The sequence below is a fragment of the Solanum stenotomum genome, chromosome 4, assembly GCF_019186545.1.
Source record: "Solanum stenotomum isolate F172 chromosome 4, ASM1918654v1, whole genome shotgun sequence".
Lineage (NCBI taxonomy): Eukaryota > Viridiplantae > Streptophyta > Magnoliopsida > Solanales > Solanaceae > Solanum > Solanum stenotomum.
Genome location: NC_064285.1, coordinates 62450064 through 62475063, shown reverse-complemented (window position 1 = coordinate 62475063; position 25000 = coordinate 62450064). Strand labels below are relative to the sequence as shown.

Genomic DNA, 25000 nt, shown 5'->3' with positions numbered 1-25000 from the left:
AAAACTACCAGTAAGACAGAAACCATACACAGATGTTAAACTAGAGGTAATGGACCAAACTGTGATCTCATACGAGGTGCAAGCTGGCTGCACGTGAATTTTTTTCGTCACCAAGCTTCTGATCTTTTCTGAGGGTTGGGAAGGGTTATTTACAAGAAACCGAGACTCTGCATTCATGTCATCTTCAGAAAATTGAAAGGTGAAGCAAGTAATGACTTTCATGTCAAGTTATATTAGCGATTAAGTTCAATATAAAGTAAGCAAACATGATCTCATTCATTACACTCTAAAGGTCCTAAAGCTGCCAACCAGCATTTCACTAAGTCCAATACCATCTTGAAACACAAAGTCTTACATCCACAGAAACAAAAGAGAAGGAGACTCAAAGAGTTGTGCCTCCGGTTTGATGCAACATTGCATCAATTTCATCACCATCTTCCATCTCCAGCTGCAAAAAGGAGGAAATTTGTAAGAAAAAATAAATTAATCACAATTGTTAAGGACAACATCAACAGATGCACAACCCTCTTTTGGTATTCTTTTCGTGTGTGTGCATTTAGAGAGAGAGAGAGAGGGACCTCATCTGGAGTCTGTTCTGCTCTAAGACGACGACCATCAAACAAGAAGGCAATTGAATTGAAATCCACAGACTGTCGGTCACAATAAGCATTCATCAATTTCTTCAGCTGAGTGCTTCTTTTGATCCTGAAGAAGACTTCATTCCCGTCCTGCAACCAGAAAACAAGTCAAATACAAAGTTCTCTCATCATTTTCCTCCTTGTCATTGATACATGCGGGGAAGGCCATTTTCCAGAAAATTTTAGTGAGCAGCCCATTTTCATAATAGCAGTAAGGGATGGAAATAAAAGATAAGACGAAGAAAAAAAAAGGTCCACTAGTAATTTTTTCATCAACTACGCAAAATCAACAAAATTGCATATGATATTGAGTTTAATGAAATGTGTATAGTCAAAAGAAACATTGTATGGCCTGGCAATAGAAAGTAAGATTCAAAAAGCTCAAGAAGTAGGTAAGTCCCAGGTTATTGGCGTATCATGAAGAAAAAAAGGCCACATGTAAATCACTATTGCGAATAACAATCCCTTATCACTAAATCCACATAATCAAATGGACACACCCACTTCCAAGTTGACTTTCCAAGAATAAGAAGCAGATCACAACTTGGAAACAACCTCAACTAAGGCCAGATAATTAAAACAGGCATTACCAAGTATACCATTGATGACTGAGAAACCAAGCCAGCAATTGTCATAATCTTTTGCAGCATTTTGTTAAGATAGACCAGAATATCTTAGTTTAGCATTGATGGAAAAAAAACAGTATCTAAATCTCGAGAAAAGATAATATACCTCGATCCAACATGACAATTACAGGGGCTCTCTCTCTGATCTTAGAAAACTGTAATCAGACAATAGACTAAAATCTAATATGTACAACTAATATTTTTCTCACTGGCAACTCATAAAGCATTAGCACAAAGTNATGTCCCCTTTCCTATTCTTAATAGCCATGGAGGGGTTGAATCATATGTTCAGGAAGGCAAAAACTAATGGGTGGTTGAGAGGATTTAGTGCATTTGATGGGAGAGGGGAGGAGTTGGAGATCACACATTTGTTCTATGCTGATGATGCTCTCATATTCTGTGAGGCAGAGGAGACACAAATAAGACACATAAGGGCTATACTCACTATTTTTGAGGGCATTTCAGGCCTCCATGTCAACTGGTTGAAGAGTCATCTCTTCCCTATCAACCAAGTTGACAATCTTCTTGAGCTAGCTAAGACATTGGGTTGCCAAGTAGATGCATTACCAACAAAGTATCTGGGACTACCTTTGGGTGCCAAGAACAAAGAGCTGGAAGTGTGGAATGTGGTGTTGGAGAGATGTGAGAAGAAACTAGCCAGATGGAAAAGCCAGTATTTGTCACTAGGTGGCAGGGTAACCCTCATCAAGTCAGTACTGGATGGATTGCCTACTTATATGATGAGCCTATTTCCAATTCCCAAGAACATTGAGAAGAAAATAAATAGGCTAAGGAGATCCTTTCTTTGGCAAGGCAACAAGGAAAAGAGAGGCTACAACTTGGTAAAATGGGATACTCTCACACTCAGCAGAAACCAAGGAGGCTTAGGACTTAAAAACCTAAGTCTTCAGAACAGTTGTTTGCTCCAAAAATGGCTATGGAGATTCTGTACTGAAGATAGAGCCTTATGGAGGAGATTTATAGCAGGAAAGTATGGTTTACTAATGGACAACTTAAGAGGTTATGGGCGCATTTGGATGCAGTGTCTGGAAGACCATTAGCAGAATATGGCCACATTTTAGAAACAACATATGCATCAGTGTTGGGGATGGAATGAAGACACAGTTCTGGAATGAAATATGGATAGGGGAGGACAGTTTGAGAAACCTATTTCCTCACCTATATACATTGAGTCTACAAAACAATGACACTGTGGCACAAGTATGGAGTCAAAATGGCTGGAATCTGCTGTTTAGGAGAGCATTTAATGATTGGGAAATCGAGGAGGTTGCTATGTTATTAGGGGTCCTTAATAATTTCCCAGGTACTTCTGAGAGTTCTGATAAGCCAGTATGGAAGATACACAACAAAGGGGTCTATACAGTGAAATCATGCTACTGGACGATGAACCATAATGTCTCACGAACTGAAAGATGGCCCTGGAAACTGCTTTGGAAGGTGAAATGTCCATTGAAAGTTTCATGTTTTGTTTGGCTACTAATCAAGAAGGCATGTCTCACTCACGAGGTCCTACAGAAAAGAGGCATGCAAATCTGCTCAAGGTGCTTTATGTGTGAACAGGAAGCTGAAGTGAACACCCATCTATTCATACACTGCCAAATAGTTACCAGTTTGTGGAATAGGTTTTTATGCATTTTGGGGGTTAGTTGGGTGATGCCAAAGACTGCATTGGAGCTTCTGAACAGTTGGCTAGGAGTTGGAAGCAGAGGTAAAAAGGAAGAACGGTGGAAGCTAATCCCATCATGTATCTAGTGGTCCATATGGAAGGAAAGAAACACTAGGTGCTTTGAAGGACAGAAAATTACTTGTCAGAGGATTAAAACAAACTGTATTAGTCTTCTATTTTTTTGGTGTAAACAAGATTTGCTGGGGGGGTAGAAGTAGCAGAGTTCTTATGAAACTTGTAATCTGATAAACTGTATGGGATGGGCCCATCACACTATGGGATGTAAGTTTCCAACTCATCATTTCTTGGATGATGAATTTTTTCTATGAATACAAAGTTACCCTTTTCTCAAAAAAAAGTAATCTGGGAAGAGTCAAAGATAACCAGTTAGAAATAAAGGGGTCGTTTGGGAGGGTGCATAAGAATAGCACTAAACAGGATGTATTAATGTTGAGATTAGTTATTTTGAGGTTAGTTATGCTGGTATTATTTTTTATCGATTGTTTAGTTTGTTGTATTAACTGAACATGGTATATTAAAATAGGAATAGTACCGCGTATTGTTTATGTCATGGTTTACTGTGTAAGAATAGTACTAAATAGGGTGTATATATACTAATGCATACCAGACTAAAATTTACAACCAAACATCGTACTAACATTTAGTAGAAAGATATTCTTATACACCCTATATAATACACCCTACCAAACAACTCCTAAGTTTTTTCCTTCCAAATTTCTGATTTCTTTTCTATATATTCCACAAGTACCTGCTACCTTCCATCAACACAACTGCAACTCTTCCCACCCAGGCTTGGAATAGGGGAACATCCAAATTTCTAGTTTTTACACGAAAGCAAGTTAAGTTAATAATACTCAAATGAGTGTTAAAGATTTTTTTAAACAATATAGCCACGCAATTCATGGAATAAAAGTAATTAACACCTTAATGCAGTGCAAATAAGCATAATCAGCCATTCATTCAAATCAATCAATCAATCAACACTACCTCCAAGGTAAAGGTAAGGTTTTCATACACTTTACCCTTCCTAGACCACACTTTACGGGTAAAAAGAAGGATTTTTTCCCATTAGCCAAGGAAAGAAGTAGCAAGGGAATATCGCTATCCTTAATGCAGTGTAAATAAGCATAATCAAACATTCATTCATATCAATGAAACAATCAACACTACCTCCAATGTAAAGGTAAGGTCTATGTACACTTTACCCTTCCCAAACCACATTTTGTGAGTAAAAAAGAAGAATTTTTCCATTAGCCAAGGAAAGAAGTAGCAAAGGAATATCACTAACCTTAAAACAGTGTAAATAAGCATAATCAACCATTCATTCATTCAAATCAATCAATCAACACTACCTCCAAGGTAAAGGTAAGATCTTTCGTACACTTTACCCTCCCCAGACCCTTACTTTGTAGGATTACACTGTTGTTGTTGTTAATCAACAACCCCTCAACCCAAAAGCTAATCAGGTCAATTATACGCATCTATTCCTCTCTATTTGACCCAATTTTTTTCAAAATTGAAAAGATTCATATGATTATTCTTATGCTACTCTGTAAAACCTACTCCAACACTCGTTTTCTTCATCGACAAAACCCTAATTAAATTATACGGCGATAGAAGAGAACCCTAATGAGATGATAAGAAAAACCTGGCTTTTGACTTTGAGATTGATGTGCCCAGACTGATCGCCGGCGGGCTTCTTGTCTTCCTCCCCTCCTGCTACTCCCGACATTTTTCCTCTTTTTCTTCTTCTCTCTCTGTTAATGGAGAAAAATGAAATTTATGTAAATTGATGGTCTGGTTCTATCTTTATATAGTAGAAAAAGTCCAAAATGGTCCATCAAGTTTAAAGCTTGTCATATATAATATATAGAAAGACGCTCCAATTCTGAGTGTGCATACGTAGANCCCCCCCCCCCCCCCCCCCACCCCCAATTGACACCAACGAGTAAAATCTCCTAGATGATCATTTTGTAAGTTGGAGTGTACGAGTTGAGGTGCCTAGATATGCACCCACAAAAGTGAAGTGTTAACTTGTAGTTAAGGATCTATCAATGTGTTATATTTTAAAGCTTTTTTACCAAAGTTCATGGTGAAATGAGTATTGTACCTATATTTTTAGTCAAAAGATCGAGAAACTTCAAAAAAGAAAGGAAAGTAGGAAAATGGTAAATTTTTTCTATAAATTGTTACTTGTTTTTATTTTGGTCATTGTATATTAACCTACTAAATTTAATGTTAAATCAAATCATACCAGGGTCACTCGTCCTTTGGCTCACATGCTAGTTATACAAGAGATCATTATACTTGAATACTTACTTTAGAACAATATTTTGCCCTCAAATAGTTTAATTCTCACTTTGCTACTACACATAATCTTATTTCAAATTGAAATTAAATCTTTAGGATAAATAAATCTGCGCAATTTAGGAAGAATCAATGAGAGGACATCAATTCAAATACAAAGTTTTCGAATTGGTAAACGATATCGAGATCAAGAGTTCTCACCATTTCGTAGATTCATGGAACCAATTCAATTCAGTGGGATCCTTCGTTCACATTTTTTTTCCACCAAGAACGTTTTCTAAAGACAAAACTCGATCGAAAAAGCATGCAATTAATGTAATGAAAGGGAGGTGAATTAACACAAAATCATTTTGTAAAACATAACAACAAGATTTATTCATTTAACACATGTATATCAATCAAGCCCTATGTTTAGCTATGATTTTGTTTTGGTTCTGCAACCATAATTGTTGTTCTTGCATCAAATTCTGCTCATTCTTGATGCCATTAAACATCTGATCACTACTCGAAAATGTCGCGAACGGGTCGTCCATATTAGTACTCTGCATTGGCCCTGTAGTGTGATTCTGAGCACTAAAAGTTGGAGTTGCTTGAAATGTAGGTGCTGGTGCTGATGATGTGAACATGTCAGTAGACGTTGGAAATGAAAACGAAGAATTCGTGGTCAGAGTTGGGTACGGAGCAGGTGCACTCGTGACCGGTACCATAGCCAACTCCATTGATGTGTCTTGTAGAAATGGATTGTAGTGTTGAGGCGCTGGAGTTTGATCATACAAAAAGTTGTTTGTACTATGGGTGAAATGTGAGTTTTGGCTATTATTCGGATAAAATGGAGTTTGATTCTGATTGTACAAGTCATCCAAAGTGGCGAAACTGAAGCTGTTAACGTTGTTGTTGTTGTTGTTCGTGGTACTAGGGACAACGGGTTGTGTTGATTGTGTTTGTGGAATGTTTTCGAACAGTACAAGTTCCCATCCATTGCTTGAAGAAACCTCTGCTTCATTTGTAGGTACATTTTCTTGTCCTTGTTCAGGGAACGCGTTGAAAGATGCTGATGGTGTTATCATCCCTCTCATTTCGTTTCCTGACAAATGATCCGGTTTTTGTTGCTCAGGGAACGCGTTGAAGGACGTTGATGGGATTGCCTCAGTTAACACGAGTTCCCATCCTTTAGCTGAACTAGTAGAATCTAATGATGGATTCTGTTTCTGGTGTTGTTCAAGTTCAGCTTCTTGTTCGTCTTCATCATATTCTTGCAAATCTGGTAAGGATACAAGATCAGCCATGGAGTTTGATACGGGCAACGAATGAGTAGACCCCGAGTCATCCTTTTCATGCAACTGCTTCTCAAATTGAATATCTGAATAGGCCTCCAAGTCAATCGAAATATTAGCTGGACTCTTCCATGTTTCGGTTGCACTTATTAGATCTTCTAATGATGTGCAGCGTGAATCAACACAAGTATTAGTACTCTTCTCCGAGTATGGCTCAGTCGTTCCTGTGGTCACAGAAAAGTCTGATTGACAACCATAACTATCACGTTTGCTGCTCGTGGTCCTTGAGGAACCACCACCGGTGCCTGGAAGAAGCAAATGTGGTTTGCTTTGGGTATGAGCTGGAAATGAAGATTGATCCTTGAGGAACTCTTGCAACGTTTCGATCAATTCCTCTGAGATTGTTTGCACACTTGGATATTCTGATGTCCTGCCAACGCCTATGGTTTTACAGACAGAGTAAAACGCACTGATCTCCTCAAATTGTTTAGCAGCTTTGACACAAGTTTGGAAGGCGTTTACACATGATTGATATGGTAAATGGAAGAAGCTATCAAGAACAAGTGCAAGACCATCTGAGATATCTTTGTAAAGATCAAAACTCTCTGTTACAACAGCATACAACGCGATTTGGACAAGACGATTTGTCTTAGCTGCTCCTGTTGGTCTTGTAGCTATTGCTCTTTCAATCAATCGTTGCCAATACGATATCTTGTCAAGCAGCATTACTGGTTTCATGTCACGAACAGGTTCATCACCCCTTCTTCGACTACTACCAGTAGACCTATAAATATGGCTACTTGAATTCTCTCTTTCGCGATTATTGTATCTTCTTTGAAGCTTTCCAGTAAGGAAACAATCCAGACGTTCATCAAGATACAAAGCAAATGTACGAACAAATGCTGTGAAATCCCAAGGACTAGAATTTGAATCATCGCGAAAACTAGAAAGATTAAGAATCTTGGCTCCACGTTTCATAGCATGAAGGATCTCTCGAGGGAAATAAGGATCACCATCTTGGAAGATTCTTAAGACAAGCATCAATGATTTGAGGGCAACGATCCAGTTCCTCGTTCTGCCTATGCGTTTGCCAATGGCACGAGCACAGGCAGCCGCGTAAGCCTTGTTGGATGAGACAAGTTTGATGACTTCTTGAACGTATCGATCATCGATAGGTACATCATCATGTGTTGTGGCTTTTAGGACAGCAACTTCAAGAGTTGAAGAAGTATTGCTTGAAACTTTTGCAAGACTAATGCTTGTTTGATCTTTTACTGCACCAATTGCCTTCTTTAACTTGCTTGGCATTATTTACCTTCTCTTTTTCAAAACTTCGATTTAATGCGTGGTTTTCTTGATTCAAACACCAAAATGATCACATTCGCAACTAAAAAAACGCGATTATGATCAACAAACAGAACAAAACACAAGATTTGGAGGCACTAGGATTGTTAACTTCTTGAAATCTTGAAAAAAAAAGATTGTAAAAATGTACTTTTTTTTTTTTGGATTCAAGATTGATGAGAAGTTTTTGGTTGAAGGGAGAGAGAGAAAAGTTAGTTGAAAAAATTAGTTGGAAATTTTTTTTCTTTTTTTTTTCCTCTCTGAATTGATTTTGGTTATTGGAGTTCACTTTGTGTTGTGAAGAATGAGAGGGACTCCTTGTATTCCTCTCAGCCTAACATTTTTTTAAAATTTTACAATGTACAAACGTGACCAACACTAAGGCATTAGCCACTCACATCCATACACGTGTAGAGTTATCGACGGATTAAGAAGGTTTGAAAATAAAAATGAAGCGTTTTGGATTTGAATTCAGAAGTCTCAACCATTGAGTCAACGTTTAATCTTATATTCAAAGGATTCAAAATATATATATGTACACAAAAAAAATTAAAATATTTTATATATACGGTGTAATTTATTATCGAACCAATCCTAGAGTATATGAGATACTACCAAAAGGAAGGAAAGGAAAAAGAAAAAACAACAAGAAAAAAAGGAAAAGAGATGAAAGGATATGTTGTGTTGAACGTGCTGAGCATTCATGTGAATCTTCTAATTATATGATATGAAAATTAAACTAATTTATAACCAGCTAATAATTGCAGGTTATCTAATCCATGACTAATAGAGTATTGTGAAGTCAAAAATATTTATTTTAAAGGGTTGTGATTTTAATTTGAATAAGTTTTTAAAAAGAAAAAAAAGATAAGTGGTTTTGAGGTATGATGGAGCCACAATTATAATTAATGGTTCGATAGAATTCAATAGCTCTCGCTAAGTTTTTGTGTTTGGTTAAAAAAAATTATATATAGAATAATCTATCTAGAACTAAGCAAAAATATTGTGATTCAGAAGTTAAAAATCTAGGACCAGAAGTTGTTTTTCTTAAAAGCCGAAAATTTTCCCAAGAAGCACTTTTGGGACTTTGGTCAAAAACATTTTTTTGTGTTCTATAATATTAATAAAAGTGTTTTTCAAATTGATTAATCAAATACAAATTGCTATTCTTCAAAAATACTTTTGAAACTAACATATTAAGTAATTAGTATTATCTTATGATAATCTTTTATACTAAAATGATTAGTATATTTACACCTCATAACATACTATAAATACCTAAACCATGCAAAATCTGCAACACATGAAAGTGTATAAGTTAATGGATAAAGTACTAAGAAGTAAGAAGGATATTAAATGAGCCACTACATAATTGTTTAGATATAAATATTCTTCAAATACATTTATTTGCAATGCCAATTTTTTTTTAATGAAAATCAAATAAATTATTCTTGAAGAGGAATATCATGTGTGGTTCAGACACCAATTCTTGTAGTATCACTTTTTTTTTAATTTCTCACATGATGTCAGGAACCTAAAGGAATCGATCCTTGTCAATTGTCATGACGATGAGGACTCCCTTTTCGCAAAAAAAGTGTTTATTCTTGATCTATCATCCAGTTGATGATTTATTCTGGATTAGTTTTTGGGTCCTGATTAATCAGGATGCGCACTTCATTAGGCTCATTAAAGGAACACTTGTTTTATTCCCATCGTTCAAATTCGGAATTTCTGATTAAGAATCAGGAAAAGAATCTTATTCATTCCACCACAAATTCGCGGCAGTGGTAGTACCACTTGGTTGTTTCATTAGTGTTGAAACTTGAGAAGTTCTTTTGATCTTTTGTGGATGAATGGCATGTGTGTGGTTCTCCTAACTTGTGCTTTTTCTTTTTGATATTCATCCTATGCATACTCCAAACTGAATGGTAGAATTTTCCTTTGAGAAAATATGGGTCCTCAATAAAGCAATTACTTTCTTATAGTTGCCTACTATGTGATTATAAACATAGATGCCATTATACCATATTCTTTTTAGCAACATGGAGAAAAAAAAATCCCAACTTTTGAAGAAGAAGAAGAAGGTATATATGGTACAGGTCAATCCGAACTCAATAATTTTTAGTTCATATCCTAATTCCTACATGTGTATTAAATTTTACTAAAAATGTCCAATCAAAAAGATAAATTTATAAAGTTTAAATCTTGATTATGCCTTAGCTACCTTTTTTTTTAATCATGGTGTCCGAGTCAGCTTACGTGTACCTCAATTAGTCATGCATGTATCTCTATGAACATAATGCCCTTCTATCTATTGTAGATCTTCACGGAACCTTAGAGTGTCACAACATTAGCTTTCTTTTTATCATGCGGGGCATTTGAGTCACCTTGCGTGCATCTTGATTAATTCTACGAGATACTACTACTTACCACCAATACAAGTTTCGAATAACTCTATACATCAAGGTATGGATAGATGAGAAGATACCCCACCAAGTGTTTTTGCTTTCGCTAGGATTTGAACCTAAAATATCATGGTTCTCAACCTAAAGTCTATTAATGTAAACTTAGCCTGGGATTCAACTAAAGAAAGTTTGGTTTTTGGAATGACACCATCAATGGTCATTAGCATTCACAATGTTAACTATAGTTGAACACAAACATGCAAGGCAACTGCTTAACTCGGATATAAATGAAAACCATTTCTTGTCAAAAACTCTCACCTACCTTTCCCATAATACAACAGTCAGTTGCTACAGAAGATCTAGTTTGTAAGAGATCAAGTGAAAACAGTCTTTAGTATCGCATATATATTAGGCAATAATTACTTGGATTTCCTGAACAACGAATCCATTTTGATGGCACCGTAAGATATGAGCATGTCAAACTCTACAACTAGTGATTTTATAAGCATTTTCACACACTTCACATCCAACCTTCTGAAAAATGTGGTAGATTGGCATCAGCGACTGGCATAACCTTCTTAAATACTAGTTGAAGTTGAGGACTTTTCACGAGGCTAAAGGTGGTTATAGTATCATGAACCGTCCATGGCAATGTCGCTACCATTTGGATTTTGACTAGCATTCAAAGGGCTTTCTGAGGCGGTATGTTGATTATGAGCAGCTCCAAAAGTGAATCCCTGTGGAGGAACTTCAAAAGCAGGAGGGGAGAAAAGTGAAGGAGCACAAGAATTGTTGAAGGCTGGAGCAGGAATCTGATCACTGGCCTTTGGGAAGCCAAAGTTGAAGGATGTCACGGGAGAAGAGAAGGCTGGCATGATGGGGCTGGGCTGGTTCTGAAGTGACACAAAGATCTTCTGCTCGTACTCCTGTAGCTGCTGGTAGATCTCTGCAAATATAAACAAAAAGGAGTCTCATACAGACGCAAAGCTACGAGTAAACTTTCTTATTAAGATCAGTTTCAAAGAGCAGTCACAACCCAAGTGAAGAGAGACAAGCTGTGTGACTCAATGTTAGCAGAGTTCTGGTAATCAAACTGGAACTTGCTTTGCTTTTTTGCTTTAAAACTAAAAATCTAACTGAAATTAAAGGAAAAAAGGAAGATTGAAACATTTATTACTAAGTGACTAATATGCCAAACTTGCAACTCACTCACACAAAGGTTAATGGGTTCAGAGCTTTTAAATCTAGAAGTCACTATGCTTGTACTCAGAATGAGTGATCTCTATTAGCCTGGTCACAGTATATTCCGCCAACGATGCAGCAATGTTGTGCAGTTTTTTTCCATCCCTATTTTTTTATATGATAGTAGTATCCAAAATCAAGATTAACTACCCGACCTCTTCAACTATGCACATACCAGGGTTGGTCATCTCAAATATTTGCATTTCTCTGAAATGTAGAATTACAAACTTAATATTATAAATTTTCAACTGAAAAAAGTAGGAGAAGAAATCCTTGTAAAGATAGCAGTGTGACCTTGAGTTAGGTCAACAGAAGGTCTTCGCTCTTTCGTCCACTGAAGGCTCTGTGCAAGGTTCCACCCTTTACTTTTCATCAAATAAGCAATTACAATTGCTGCCGACCTATCAAAAAAGCACGTCTATGAGATCTACATAGATAAACCTTAAGTAGACCAAAATGGTGGTTTCTGCAAGTACAATCAGTTGAAAGGCAGTCCAGAAAATATCGTGTAGTAGCACTAAATGTTACCAAGTTCCTGAAAGGAAGCTGAAGAAAAGAACACAAGTTTCACATTTACACCTTAATTGGGGAAAACTGCTTGCGGAAGAACAAAGAGAATGGAGGAGAGCAGGATAAAGCACAAACATGAAAGAAAGAATAGTTAAGGGAAACTGTAAAAAGGTTTAAGTGCAAAATTGATAATCAACTCCTACCTGTTTTTACCTAACATGCAGTGCACAAGAACACGAGCCCTATCCTTTTCACATTGTTCTGCACAAAAGAAATATTCTAAGATTAGCCAGCAGAATGCCTCCCACAAAACATGAGAAATCACTGAGAACAAGCTTGAGGTCATAAGCATGATTTTCAACTGTAGCAATCAATGTCGATGCCCGATGGTATCCTCTTTAGTAATGACTTTCCTTCACAACAGCAAGAGACATGTAAACGGAGTGTTGAGTTGAACGATATGAAATGCATGTATCAATACATGTAAAGTAAAACTTACTATAATGTTCTTTTTTTTAAAAAAAAAAAGATTGTCTTTCCAGGTGAACCTGTGGGAAACAAATCTGTAACAATCAACTACTAGATGGCTCAACATTCAACTAAATAAAGCTACCATTGAATCTCCAAATAAAGAATGACAAGAGTCCAGGTAGTTAACTACACCTAGTATATACATGTTTAACTCGCAACAGTATTTGTGATAAGGTTGTGCGGCAATCTAATCTAAAAGCTCAAGTTCTTAGAGAGCACACTTTTAATTACTTAATTAAGTTTTCAACATGTCTCCTTACGTGCGGGCTTAATTCTTTTTCACAGGACAAACACTTAGAAATTCCGCTTTTATAAATGGGTGATGGTGAGACTCAAACTTAGTACCTTTCCCTGCTCTGATACCACATTTAAGTTGTGCGACTATCTCATGTAAAAGCCTAAGCTGCTAGAGAGAAAACACTTTTAATTACTCAATAATATCTTCAACAATTTGTACATTCAAAGGCAGATGGAAGGTGAACGAAAGAGGCAAAGCAGTGGATGAAAACATAAAAATGACCACCACTTGTTTGGTATTGACGCATAGTTGATCTATAGATTATTAGTTTATTCACATAATTCAATCTTCATTCTATATTTTTCAATCAACTAGGTACCTTTAAAGCATTGTAGCAGTAAATAGTTGACCATACTAAAGAACTATGCAGAGAGAAAGGTTCCATGGATCTCTTAATCAAGCTTAGAGGAATTAGGTAAAACAAAGTAAAGAGAATGTTACTCACCTAAAAATTGGATAGCGTCATCAAAAGCCAAATTTTGCTCATCTTGTAGGCAGTGATAAGTAAAGGAATTTTTATAAAGATTCTGACAAGCAGGTACTGTCTGCACATAGAAAAAAAAAACAACAGTGAATACCCAGCATCAACAATCAAGAACATGGGCCACAAAGAACACATGGAAGTGTCATTCAATAATTTCTGAAGTACCATAAAGAAAAATAAACACCATCCAACATGATGCAATAGAAAAATATGGCGTGTCCACTATGGTTGTATGGAGCCAAAAGTACATATATGTAGATTGTTTATCCAAGTTCATATGAAGGAGGCAAAATACCATACAAATGGATATAGAAAGAAAATAAATGAATGTTGTTACTGAGACCACTCTCACTTATCTTGCAAAAAACTTAAATGCTCTTATTGCATAGCTCTATCCCTCTACCGTGTTACTTCTTGTGTTACTAATTACTATTCTTTGTTCCTTTCATCTTATACAGTATCATTAATCTAGAAGAATTTTTTTGACAAGGTAAAGATTATATCAATTTATAGGGGTAAAGCCCCCACTATACATGCTTTACACAAAAGTAGAGACTAGAGTATCATTTAGCTAAACATTTGAAACCCATCCCCTAATCACTCAGGTTTATCCTGAAGAATGACAAGAATTTGGCAGCAGAAAGCCCATTTCAGATCATTTACTATCGACATTCTACATAATTGTCTCTCCTACCATTTCATCCATTTTGAAGAGCCAAACCATGTTTCCAACTAAACAAACTTTAAGACCAACTACAAGTGAACATTAGATACCAAGAGAAGAACTGGATTTCAGTTTGTTCTAGATCGTAAATATCTTCTTATAATTATAGATATTTCAGTTACATCTAAGGATATAATCTTAGAGAACAATGTATTGCATTGTATAGCTAATGGATCATAGTTCAGCTCAGCTGAGAATCTAAACAATCCTGATTAGGTCCTACTTGTTATAGGATACTTTAAGACCGGCAGCTGATCTTAAAGTATCCTATAACAAGTAGGGCCTAATCAGGATTGTTTATATTCTCAACGAAGTTTGTACCCAGGGTGTGACCAGGGTTTGGATTCAACAGAGGGAATCCTTCATATATGCAAAGCCTTAGTGGGTACAATTACCTGGTATTTTGACTGGTGGGATAATGCAGGTACTCGGTTGAATAATCGAGGTACGCACAAGTTGACCCGGAACACCCATCATATGTAAAAAAAGATGGAACTACGAATGTCACCATCTCCTTTATTAACTTGTAATGCTTGATAGATAATCAACATCCCCAATCAATAATGACAAGGGAGAGACTGCCTAGTGATAAGGGCCCTCCAACCATGATGTTGGGGTTCGAGTCACCAAGAAAATAAAGTGGAGAAAAGCCATTGTCGAGTTCCTAGGTATGGAAATTGGTGTTGGGCTTATCATTTCAAATAAATAGGGAAAATACATGAAGTTGAATTCCAAATACCAATCACTTGACCAAGATATCAAATTTGATGTAGCCATAACTCATAAGCTGGTTGATTCCTTTATTTCTTGTTTTTATTTTTCTGGATAAGTATCATAAGTTGCTTCCATGTCACTCTCACATTTCCATCCTTCCTTTTCTGGCTAAGAGTCAAATATTATATGCTTCTTTTTTTAAAAAGTGAAAAACAATATAAGATTGCAAAGAGAAATATCGGTCTTTCCTTTCCTAGAGAAAAGGCTGGTATTTAAAATGTATCTATGCTTAGCTAAACAGATAAATGCTTGGTTATTTTCTGCAATTTTAGGATTTTCTTCAATAGGTAACTGTGTCTGATTACTGAATGAAGTAGTTCAGGAACAAATTTTATTGACACTAAAAACTAGTTGGTACTTCATTTAAATTTTAAGATGACGGTACATTTGCATTGATGTTACTCTTTGAGTACGCACAGGGTAAAATCCCCTTTGGTAAGCAATAGCTCGCAAACCACACAGGAGAGGTAACCTGCACTAGGCAAACCCGGTGCAATGAGCTCGACCCAGAAGGCAAACCCCTTGTTTCTTCTGGCAAGGGGGTTCGAACTTGAGACCTCCATCATGGAAGTCCCAAGCCCAAACCACTAGGTCACCCCGAAGGGTTGAAATTGACTTCTATAGGTTGATAGATATTGGTAGAAGTAATAATTGTGGATTTTGGAGGGGTAACCAATAAGTATTACTAGATGGATATAGATAGAAACTTTGAACTACATGTTAATCTATTTAGGTTATCAGTACCTTTCGTTTCATTAGTTATGGACCAAAAGGGGAATCTTAGTATCTAGGTTGGTTGCTACCCAAACTTTCACCTTATTGGTGAGGTTCAGTTCCACACCTTGTAATCCCCTTCCCATTTCTCCTTCCCTTACCCCCAATTTTTAAGAAAAAATAAGTTATGGACCAAAAAATCATACTTTAACATGCCACAAAGCAAACCTAAATCCTTGTGACAAGAGGGAGTTGCTCGGATGGTAAGCACTCCTCACTTAACTTTAAAGTTGTGAGTTCGAGTCACCAAGGGAGCAAAGGTGGAAAAAAAAAACTCTTGTAAAGTTGTATGTGTACTTAAAAGATCATTTGATTTAACAATAAATAATTTGTCTAAAAGCTCAATTTTTTTTTAGAATCCACAACCCATAAACTGAAAATCCTAGCTCCATCTCCACTCAAACCACAAATTACTTAGGATTTTTTAGATGAACCTTCTTCATTCATTCAGCTCTATATTAGTTCATTTCACTCCAAAAGCAACTCAATCAATTTCATGCCAATCAAAATAGGTCAAACAAATGGAAAACGGAGAGAGTAATAGCAAACAGATAAAATTAAGGGGAAAAGGTTACAAACATTCAGAATCCGAGAAATTCCAACGGTTTTGAGAAGCTCAGCACGAGAAGCATTATCATAACTCCCTAGAAAAAGGAACTCCGGCAAGATCTCAGAAGGAAACGCACTGACATGAATTGAAGAACCCTTTTCAGATACATCAGGCATTCGATGTCCACAGATCCCACAAACTTCACCTTCTTCGTATTTGTGATAATGCCCACAAACACCACATGGGTTTTCCCTCTCCCTCTTCCTCATAATTTGATCAAATCACAGAATTAGCAACTACCCAGATGAGTAAAATTCAAGATTTAAAGTGGGTTTTTCTGGATTTTGTCCAGTGTGTTTGTGAGTGAAGCATCGCTATACGAAAATTTTTAGGCTAAATTTGAGGTGATTGCTATAGGTTGATATTTATAGATACCGGTAGAAGTAATAATTGTGGATCTTTGAAAGGGGTACACAATAGATATTACTATTACTAGATGTATCTAAGATGCAAACCTTTGGATCCGTATAATATTTAAACGTGTTCTTTAGTTTGATTTAAGGTGATATCTATGCCTTTCAATTTTGAATGAATATAAGCATATGCATTTTTGGTGAACATGTTTCTAAAATTCATCTCATAGGAGTATTCACGGTTTGGATAAAAATCGATTCAAATCTAAAAATAGAACTAAACCGATTAAATGAACCGATTTTATTTAGGGTTTGGTTTTAGATCTTTTAAAAATCAATAGTATTTGGTTTGGTTATGATTTTGTTTGAAAAAAAACCGAAGAAATAATCGAACCAAACCGATAAATAATACACATAAATTTATATATTATATTAGGTTTGGTTTGGTTTGGTTTTGATAATTTTAAAACTGATTAAGTTGGTTTGGTTTTGATTTTGACCAATAACCGATCCAAACCATCCCGTGAACACCCCTATCACCAGCCATAACCCTCTCGCGATTTTTATCCTAAAATAAAAAATGCTAGTGTAACTTGATTTGTAAATTAGCAATCATGAAACAATTATTCGTTTACTAGTGTTATCAAGCAACTTATTAGGTGGAAAATTAGCTTATTTAGTTGATGACTATCTGATTTTTTACTTTGTTAATGAGCATGCATGATTTTTCGACCTCGTAATCTCAGCCCTTCATTTCTTGTTCTCCTACACCTTTATGCAATGATTATTTTTTAAACACAGCTTATCAAGTTGCTTGTGAAAGAAATTTGTTTACTCCAAAAGTAGAATTATATTTTTTTACTAAAATAATACAAAATTTAAGAGATAAATAAACACAAAAAAATCAAGTATTTGTCCCTTAATATTTTTGAAGTGTTCGAGCAACATAGCTTACAATTCACACTCCATCACAATCTTTGGTGGTCTCCCATTAATTCTTTTCTTCTCCCTCGATGTATGATATGTGATATGATCAGAAATCAGAATCCACATTTCAAAATCAGACCTTGAGGGGTAAAATGTTCCCTACCTAAGTCGATTAAAAATACGAAACGAACAAGGAAAAAAAATCTTCCGTTAGAAATGAAATTATGTTCACGATCCCCTTTTCACAGAAAATAAAAAAATAAACTAATATATTTATTGAATCCATCGGGATTAACTGAGCTCGAACCCGAAGCGGCTCGAGTGACATTTTCACTCACCCAAATGGTAAAGCCGTAACTTCTAGATCTTTCGCGCGTGAATTTACGCCAGCACTTGCGTACCAAAACAACACACACCGCTCACGTTAAAATCCATCCTGCATAAATTTCTAAATTGTACCGCCCCCTTGTTCTTCACATCCTTCCGTTCATTTCTTCCCCAAATTTGAAAAAATTGTCTCTTTTTTGCGAATTTTGCAATCAATTATTCTCAAAGATCACCGATCATCATCAATCTCCAGAGTCAAAAAAAGGTAAGAATTTTCTCAAATTTTTATGTAAATTTGCAGTTAGTAATTTTTAGGAACAAATCTGTTCTACGTTTTGGACTTTAGAGGTTTATTCCAATTGATTCCGTGTTGTTTGGATGCAAAATACTTAGTTATCGGCTTTAATTGAGCCGCGCCACTGGTCAAATGAAGTAGCCGGAGAATCACGATGTCTCAGGTTTAAATTCCAGTATATAGTCAAAAATATTTGATGATTTGTTTTTCATCTGTTTAAGCTTTGTGGATAGAGATAGAGTTAGTAGGTAGCTATAATTAGTCGAGGTGTGCAAGCTAGACCAAATACAACTTTTGTGAAAAATGAAAATTGGTCCAAGCTTTGATAAAGGAGGAGAATTGTGATAGTTTGACGAGAATATGAAAAAAAATAATTAATTTTGATGAATAATACTTATGTATACTGAAAATAAAAGTGGAATGGGTACCGATGATTCATATGGTCGATTCAAGTATCAAGTAGTACTAGTTTTGAGGTTGAGCTGTAGTTGTTGATGATTGATAACTACACTGTTATCTATTAGGTGTTTTTTCAGTTTAATTTTTGATATTTTAGCATAAAGAGGGAATATCCAGAACCATCTGCTAATTCCGAGAGTAGAGATAGTTGTTGCCAAACAAGCAATTCAGTTTTTTGGGTGGTTGCAACAAATGGTAGTGTGTGGATGTTTGAAAGAGATGGCTTGTTTAACAAGACAAAAATTTCATTTAAGCATTTACAGATTTATGAAGGGAGGGATAAAACTGACTTCTTTATAGTGCCAATTTACATGAATAGCCTACCCACGTTCACTGGAGATCAGAGAAATCTATCAATCAACTACGCTTCGACCCCATATCTGGTTGGTGTCGTCTATATGAATCTTCTTAATAGTTCTCTCCTAAACCAAATTAGAGGTTCTGTAATTCTAGAGGTGACCTGAATCTCAACTTAAACACAATACTATTTTACAATTTTTTTACATCTGGAGATTAAAGAAATGTGTGCTGAAATTTTTTGATGGAGAAAACTGAATTCTCACTTGACCATATCGATAGGAATGCTCCTGTTTCCGTTGAGGTGTTCATTTTCAGTTTTTTCCCGACAGGAGTTGTTATAGCAGTACTCTCGGTAGGATGGATCGGTATTTGGATTTTCTTTACCTTTTAGGGGGACATGTAGTATGACTGGTGGGAGTGTTGTAGTATTGCATGTATTTTCTTCTGTACCAGCTTGGTACAAGTTTAATAGAAACCTTTACTTATCAACCAACAAAAAAAAAAGCTCAGCAGGTGACTTGAACTAAGGTTCCTTGTGGAACCTGGATTCTGAAGCATTATTAAGAGAGGTTTCTAGAAATGCATTTGGTTGAACTTACCTTCATTCCTCATGATTATCCTTAGCTGACTAGATTTTAGTTTACATGCCAAAAAAACACAGCCTTCATCAAGCTTATATAGATAGGATTGTAAATACTGTTTGTGGCTCAGAATGCAATTCATCAAAAGAGTATATAGTTTAAAAGGAAAACTAATTGGTTGATACTTGTGGTTCTCTTATTTGAGACTGGCTAAAATTTGTGTGTTTGATGATGGCTTACTTGTATTCTATTATTAGATAAAGAAATCCATGCAGCAACAGGAGACATGTCAATTATCTGTTATATGGAGAGGAAAGAAGTTCAGTCTGGAGATGGATCCAGCTGCTACTCTCAAATCACTGGGGGATGAATTGCTGAATCTCACCAATGTTAGAGATGATACAATGCGCCTCATTGTGCCTACTAATAAAAGTTCAAGACTTTTGTATCCTTTCTCTGAAGAGCATTCCTACCTAAAATTGGAGGCAGCATCCATTCTTGAGGTTTTTTTTAATTAGTTTATGCTCTAGTTTATGAATTATATATACTAAATAGCTGTTGGACTTGCTATCTGCTTGATTCTAGACAGGGCTTCTGAAATTTTGTTCTTTAGCTCTTTGTTTTGACAGGTTTGTTTGTTCTTTTGTTTTTATACATTATTGCTGATTGTTCTGCTAAACCATCTCAACATGACGCTTTATTTTTAGGGAGTTAGCTTGATAAATATGTAAAAATCATGTAATATTTCCCACTCTTGGAATTAGGATTTGCCTTCAGAATCTGACTTGAAGGAGTTGTAGCCCTAAGTTAGTTTTGCCGAAGGCACGTCGTGAAAAATACATTTTAGCAGCTTTAAAGGTTTGAGTGCACTTGCATTCTGAAATACACCTTCTATTTACTTCTTTCACATATTGTATTAGGTATTCATGCATTTCCAATCATTGTATTAGTCTAAAAAACTAGTTTAGCATACCTGGCTATGACTCGTTAAGCTGAACCTTCCAAACAATTCCTTTTGGCATAGATGGGAATCGCCTGATGTTTTTCTGTTTCAGGGGAAGTCTATTAGGATGTTGGGAGTGCCCAAAGATGAAGTAGATGACATTCTACAGAATGCAAAGGCAGACCTCAGGATTGTGGGTTTTGATGAAGAGGAAAAGAGATTGAGACAAAGAAACTCAAATGGGCTTCAAAGCTCACAAAAACTTCCACAAGGGCCTTATGTCTTTTGTGATTTTCGGACACTCCACCTTCCTGGGATAGAGGTATAGCCAACTCTGGGAAACTGTAACCACTTCCATTCTCTACAGTTGAAGCTTAAAAATGCAGTCGTACGAATGAGTAAAATAATGTTTCTAACCTATGTGGATTACTTGCAAAAATATAATGACATATTCCCTCTTTTGAGACCGGAGGCCTGGGGCCTGGGAAGGTTTATTTGACAACTAATTTATGTAGTCTTCACTTGGTTTCAGTTGAATCCTCCTGCTTCAAAAGCTTTAAAACTAATGCACAAGCTTGCTGCTGATCCAGGAATTGTTGCAATCATGAATAAGGTAAGCCTGGCAAGATTTTTCATATCTCAGCTTAATTACATATGGATTACTTTGTTGATGTGTGCTATCAGTTGTGGTAAACTATCGTTCATTGGACTTCTTGAAGCATCGCTGGCGTGTGGGTATCATGACAGAGATGGCACCAGAAGGCTATGTTGGTGTTAGTCCTGAATGCATTCTTGGCTTCAATAAGGTGAGCAATCCCTTTCTTTCTCCCCAAAGGAGTAGATACAGAACAGAATCATGTTCTCAATATTGAATCCATGACTATCATGCTTCATCATCTTAGTTGCTCGACTTTTGCTACTCCCTTTGTCCCATTTTATGTGACACCCTTTGACTAGGCGCGGTGTTTAAGAAAAAAAGTAAGACTTTTGAAATTTGTGGTCTAAAGAAATCCTTAGATATTTGTTTGGTTGAGATTCATTTCATTAAGGGTAAAAGGGAAATTTTAAAGTTAAATTGTTCTAATTATAGTAAGGTAACATTCTTTTTGGGAGGGACTAAAAGGGAAAGGGTGCCACATAAAATGGGACAGAGGGAGTATTACTTTTTGATTTTCTAAGATGATAATTTTTTCATTTACCATTTAAAATTATCTTGATAATTTTCTGTTGATCGATCATATTCAGAATCACGGTGAGGAGATATCACTACGTCTTCGTACAGACGACCTCAAGGGTTTCAGGAAGTATGATAGCATCAAGAAGACACTCTTGCATGAACTTGTGGGTGGTCCTGTCTCACTCTTTGTTGTCCAACTTAAAAATATTTGAAAATCGCAGTTCGTGCTTTTGAGTTTCATGATGAATTCAGATGTGCCTCTAACTTATATTATTTCCATTTTCAGTCACACATGGTACATTCTGAACATGATGTGAACTTCTATGCTCTTCTTAAGCAGGTAAAAGGTTATTTAGTCTCTTTTTCCATTCTTTGCTTCCTTGAGGTGGCAAGATGTTCAAGAAATGTTTAATCAAAAGACTGGGACGGTCCTTTTTGAGCCCCTAAACTCGATTAGTCCTGTTTATCTCTGCAATATTCTTGTTAAATGTGCAGAAGTTATTAAGAGTAGATCTTTCTTGCAGCTTAATGAAGAAGCTGCTAAGTTGGACTGGACTAAATCAAGAGGTCATACCGTGAGTGGTCACAATTTGCAGCACTATGAAGACGATGAGGACAACGATAATCTAATTGGGTTATCACATAAGCTTGGAGGACAAACTTCAGTTTTCAATGCTCGAGCATCTTCAGTGGTTGCTGCCTACAGCCGTTTAGCACAGGCATCCACCAACCCCTCAGAAGCAATTGATATGCATCAGGCATCTAATGCTGGTGATTCACTGCAATCCAATCATGGAGATGCTCTAGTGGAAAAGCAACTGAATGATGTGAAAGTAGTTAGTGTTGATGTCCCCCCATTTGATGATCAAAGAGAATCTGAACCTGATCCTGATGATTGCGGGACTGGCTCTCCCATGAAACATGAGCCTCATATGGAACTTGATTCTGATGATCATAAGATGAGAAGCCTTCCGCCTCCTTTGGAAGCTAAATTAAGTGAAGAACCTGACCCGGATGATTGCTCTGCAGAAAAACACAATACAACAACTCCTACTTCTTTGGAACCTGATCCTGATGAGCTCATTATGGGGATCGAAAAGAAAGTAACAGATGGTCAAAATAGCCATGTTTCATTGGGGTACCATGTAAATGAGGAAGAGAGAGGATCTTTTACACACACCAACCAAGATGATTTTCCTGAAGGAATTAAGCTGGTAGAGGCATGTACTAATGATAAGGATATAATACCAGATGGAGTCTCTAGTATAGTGATTGATGAGCCTGATCCAGATGACCAGGAATTGCAGAGGATACAAGATCCTGTTGCCGTCATTTGTAGTCGACTGCAGAAAGCAATAGGTGTGTTGAGATCTCAAGCTACTCCCTTGGAGGTCTCTAGGGTAGTGCAAACTATATTGAAAATCACAAGGTATGTCAAACATGAATCTGCCATTTAGATTTGGACTTTTTTTGTCATTCATGAGCTTTGGATTTAAGTTGGCAATGCAACTGTTTGTAGGAATGCAATTGAACACCCAGATGAAGTGAAATTCAGAAAGCTGCGGAAGGTGTGCAATTTATTATGATTGTCTTAGGTGATTTAGTTTTGTCTAGATTTCATCTTAATTTGTTCATCACAATTGATTGGTGGATATTGCAGGCTAATCCTCTAATTCAGAGGGATGTGGTGAATTATTCAGGTACATGTTCTTCTACTCGATCTATTGCAATTTATCTCCTTTCTGCAAAATTCCTTCCCCAACAGTTCTCTTTCCCCATCCCCTACTTTCATGTTGCCTTCAGAGAGCTTTCAACGCTGTTACCAATCCAACACAGCTAAATTTTCTCTTCATTTGAGATACCCTTGGTCCACCTTCCTTAAATCGATACGTCTTAAATAAAGCTCTTCTTCTCTTTATCAGGTGGCGCTTGTAAATCACACTTGTGAAATTGAGCTTTCAATTTTGCAAATGTTGCTGATTGCTTCCAATTTTGCAAGAACAATTTACCACTTCGCTAATTACTGAAGCATAATTTTTTCACTCAAGCCCTAATTCTATGTTTAAGGGCATGCATGAATTGCCATCGTCTTTCCATGAGCCTAACATTTTGGTAAAAGATCTCTAGAAAATAAGTCAATGATCAAGTTGATAGACAAGCTGGTTTAATTGACCAAGGCTAGGTTTGTTATCATTTTGAAATTCTATTCGGGTGAAGTATTTGCATGGTGGTACTCGTTATAGATGTTATTTGCAGAGGTTCAAAACGTATTTGGTGATCCCATGAACATGCAACACAAAGGAATTGTATCAACATAATTATCACGTATCGTTTATCTTTTGATGTGAAATTTACTCGTACTCGTCAAAATTATATGCTTCTTGATCATTGGGTGCTTCTTCTCCTTCTCTTTGCATGCTTGCTGGGCAACCTTAGCTGTTAATACTCATTTGCCTTTGCCCTCCTCTGTGGTTGCAGCTGCAATGGAGATCCTGTCTGTGATTGGATTCAGTGAAGACTCTATTATCGACAACACTGGTAGAACGGAAGCTTATTTGGTCCTCAAAAGGAATGATCCAGGATTATTGTGGCTTGCCAAGTCTTTCCTTGAAACCTCCATTGCCTAGGGAAGGACATGTACCATATGTAAAATTGATGCATTTGTTTTGTGTAGAAGGATGAAGACATTCTTTATGGTATGTTGTATTTGGGCATTTTTTATGTGTTGTATATCGCATTCTTATACATAGTAGATTGAAACAATTGTGGATCGTGGAATCATATTAGACGATATATTCTGCACTATTCATTTGTAATGCAAGTTGAGGTGGTTCTTGAGTTTGCTTGTTCACAAAATTATGTCATTTACTCTTACCTGATCTATTTAGTTGATTTTAGGAAAAATGCACAAGTACCCCCTTTAACTATACGCAAAATTCCAGCGACACCTTAACTATACATGAATCCTATTACCCCTGAATTATTTTCAAGTGCAATAAACACACCCTTAACACAGCCTAAAACCTACATAGCCACCCACATGATGGGAGGTGTTTTACACTCGCCTCCAAGTCATCATTATATTTGCGCCACGTCAATAAATGATCAGATCTATAAAAAAAAAATATAACATTCCATGTCATTTGATTCCTTCTTCTTCATTATCAACACCCACTCCATAACCACTAAATCCACTTATTTTAACCATTAAAACTCATAGCAATCACCGTGAAAATTATAACCCACCACCAAATTTATCCCTTTACTACCACCGGATTCAATATCTACTATCAATTTTATTTTTCTTTCAATCCAAATAATTCAAATAAATTTCATAAAATATGGTTCAGAATCTCCATTGAAGAAACTACCTAAATTTTGAACTCTAA

The 25000-nt window shown here is 36.3% G+C and overlaps 4 protein-coding genes across 6 annotated transcripts in view; 1 reads left to right on the top strand and 3 right to left on the bottom strand.

Moving 5' to 3' along the window:
* Nucleotides 1-192: 192 nt before the first annotated feature.
* The window catches only part of LOC125862153 (small ubiquitin-related modifier 1-like), a 105068-nt gene continuing 80260 nt past the window's right edge, over nt 193-25000 (bottom strand). For both annotated transcript variants that reach the window (XM_049542160.1, XM_049542159.1), the window contains exons 2-4: nt 4621-4717; nt 579-728; nt 193-448 (exon numbers count right to left, since the gene is read on the bottom strand). In XM_049542160.1, coding sequence (XP_049398117.1) covers nt 383-448; nt 579-728; nt 4621-4704 — 300 coding nt within the window. In that variant the 5' untranslated portion in view covers nt 4705-4717 and the 3' untranslated portion in view covers nt 193-382. The remainder of the gene's footprint in view (nt 449-578; nt 729-4620; nt 4718-25000) is intronic.
* Nucleotides 5614-8008, bottom strand: LOC125862116 (clathrin coat assembly protein AP180-like). The gene has a single exon (XM_049542113.1). The coding sequence runs from the start codon at nt 7859-7861 to the stop codon at nt 5678-5680; it is 2184 nt and encodes a 727-aa protein (XP_049398070.1). The 5' UTR covers nt 7862-8008; the 3' UTR covers nt 5614-5677.
* On the bottom strand, nt 10578-16597 carry LOC125862135 (protein-tyrosine-phosphatase IBR5-like). Its single transcript, XM_049542136.1, has 5 exons — nt 16219-16597; nt 13329-13428; nt 12258-12315; nt 11839-11945; nt 10578-11248 (listed from the first exon to the last, which is right to left on the bottom strand). Exons 1-5 carry the CDS (start codon nt 16456-16458, stop codon nt 10935-10937), a joined length of 819 nt encoding a protein of 272 aa, XP_049398093.1. The 5' UTR covers nt 16459-16597; the 3' UTR covers nt 10578-10934.
* On the top strand, nt 17983-24449 carry LOC125862117 (uncharacterized). Of its 2 annotated transcripts, none has more exons than XM_049542115.1 (11): nt 17983-18121; nt 19749-19994; nt 20547-20756; nt 20967-21047; nt 21154-21240; nt 21680-21775; nt 21898-21951; nt 22136-23040; nt 23131-23179; nt 23272-23311; nt 24090-24449. In XM_049542115.1, the coding sequence occupies exons 2-11, from the start codon at nt 19761-19763 to the stop codon at nt 24236-24238; spliced, it is 1905 nt and encodes a 634-aa protein (XP_049398072.1). In that variant the 5' UTR covers nt 17983-18121; nt 19749-19760; the 3' UTR covers nt 24239-24449. The 2 variants fall into 2 exon arrangements, with proteins under 2 accessions (XP_049398072.1, XP_049398071.1); XM_049542114.1 differs by lacking the exon at nt 17983-18121 and adding an exon at nt 18994-19065.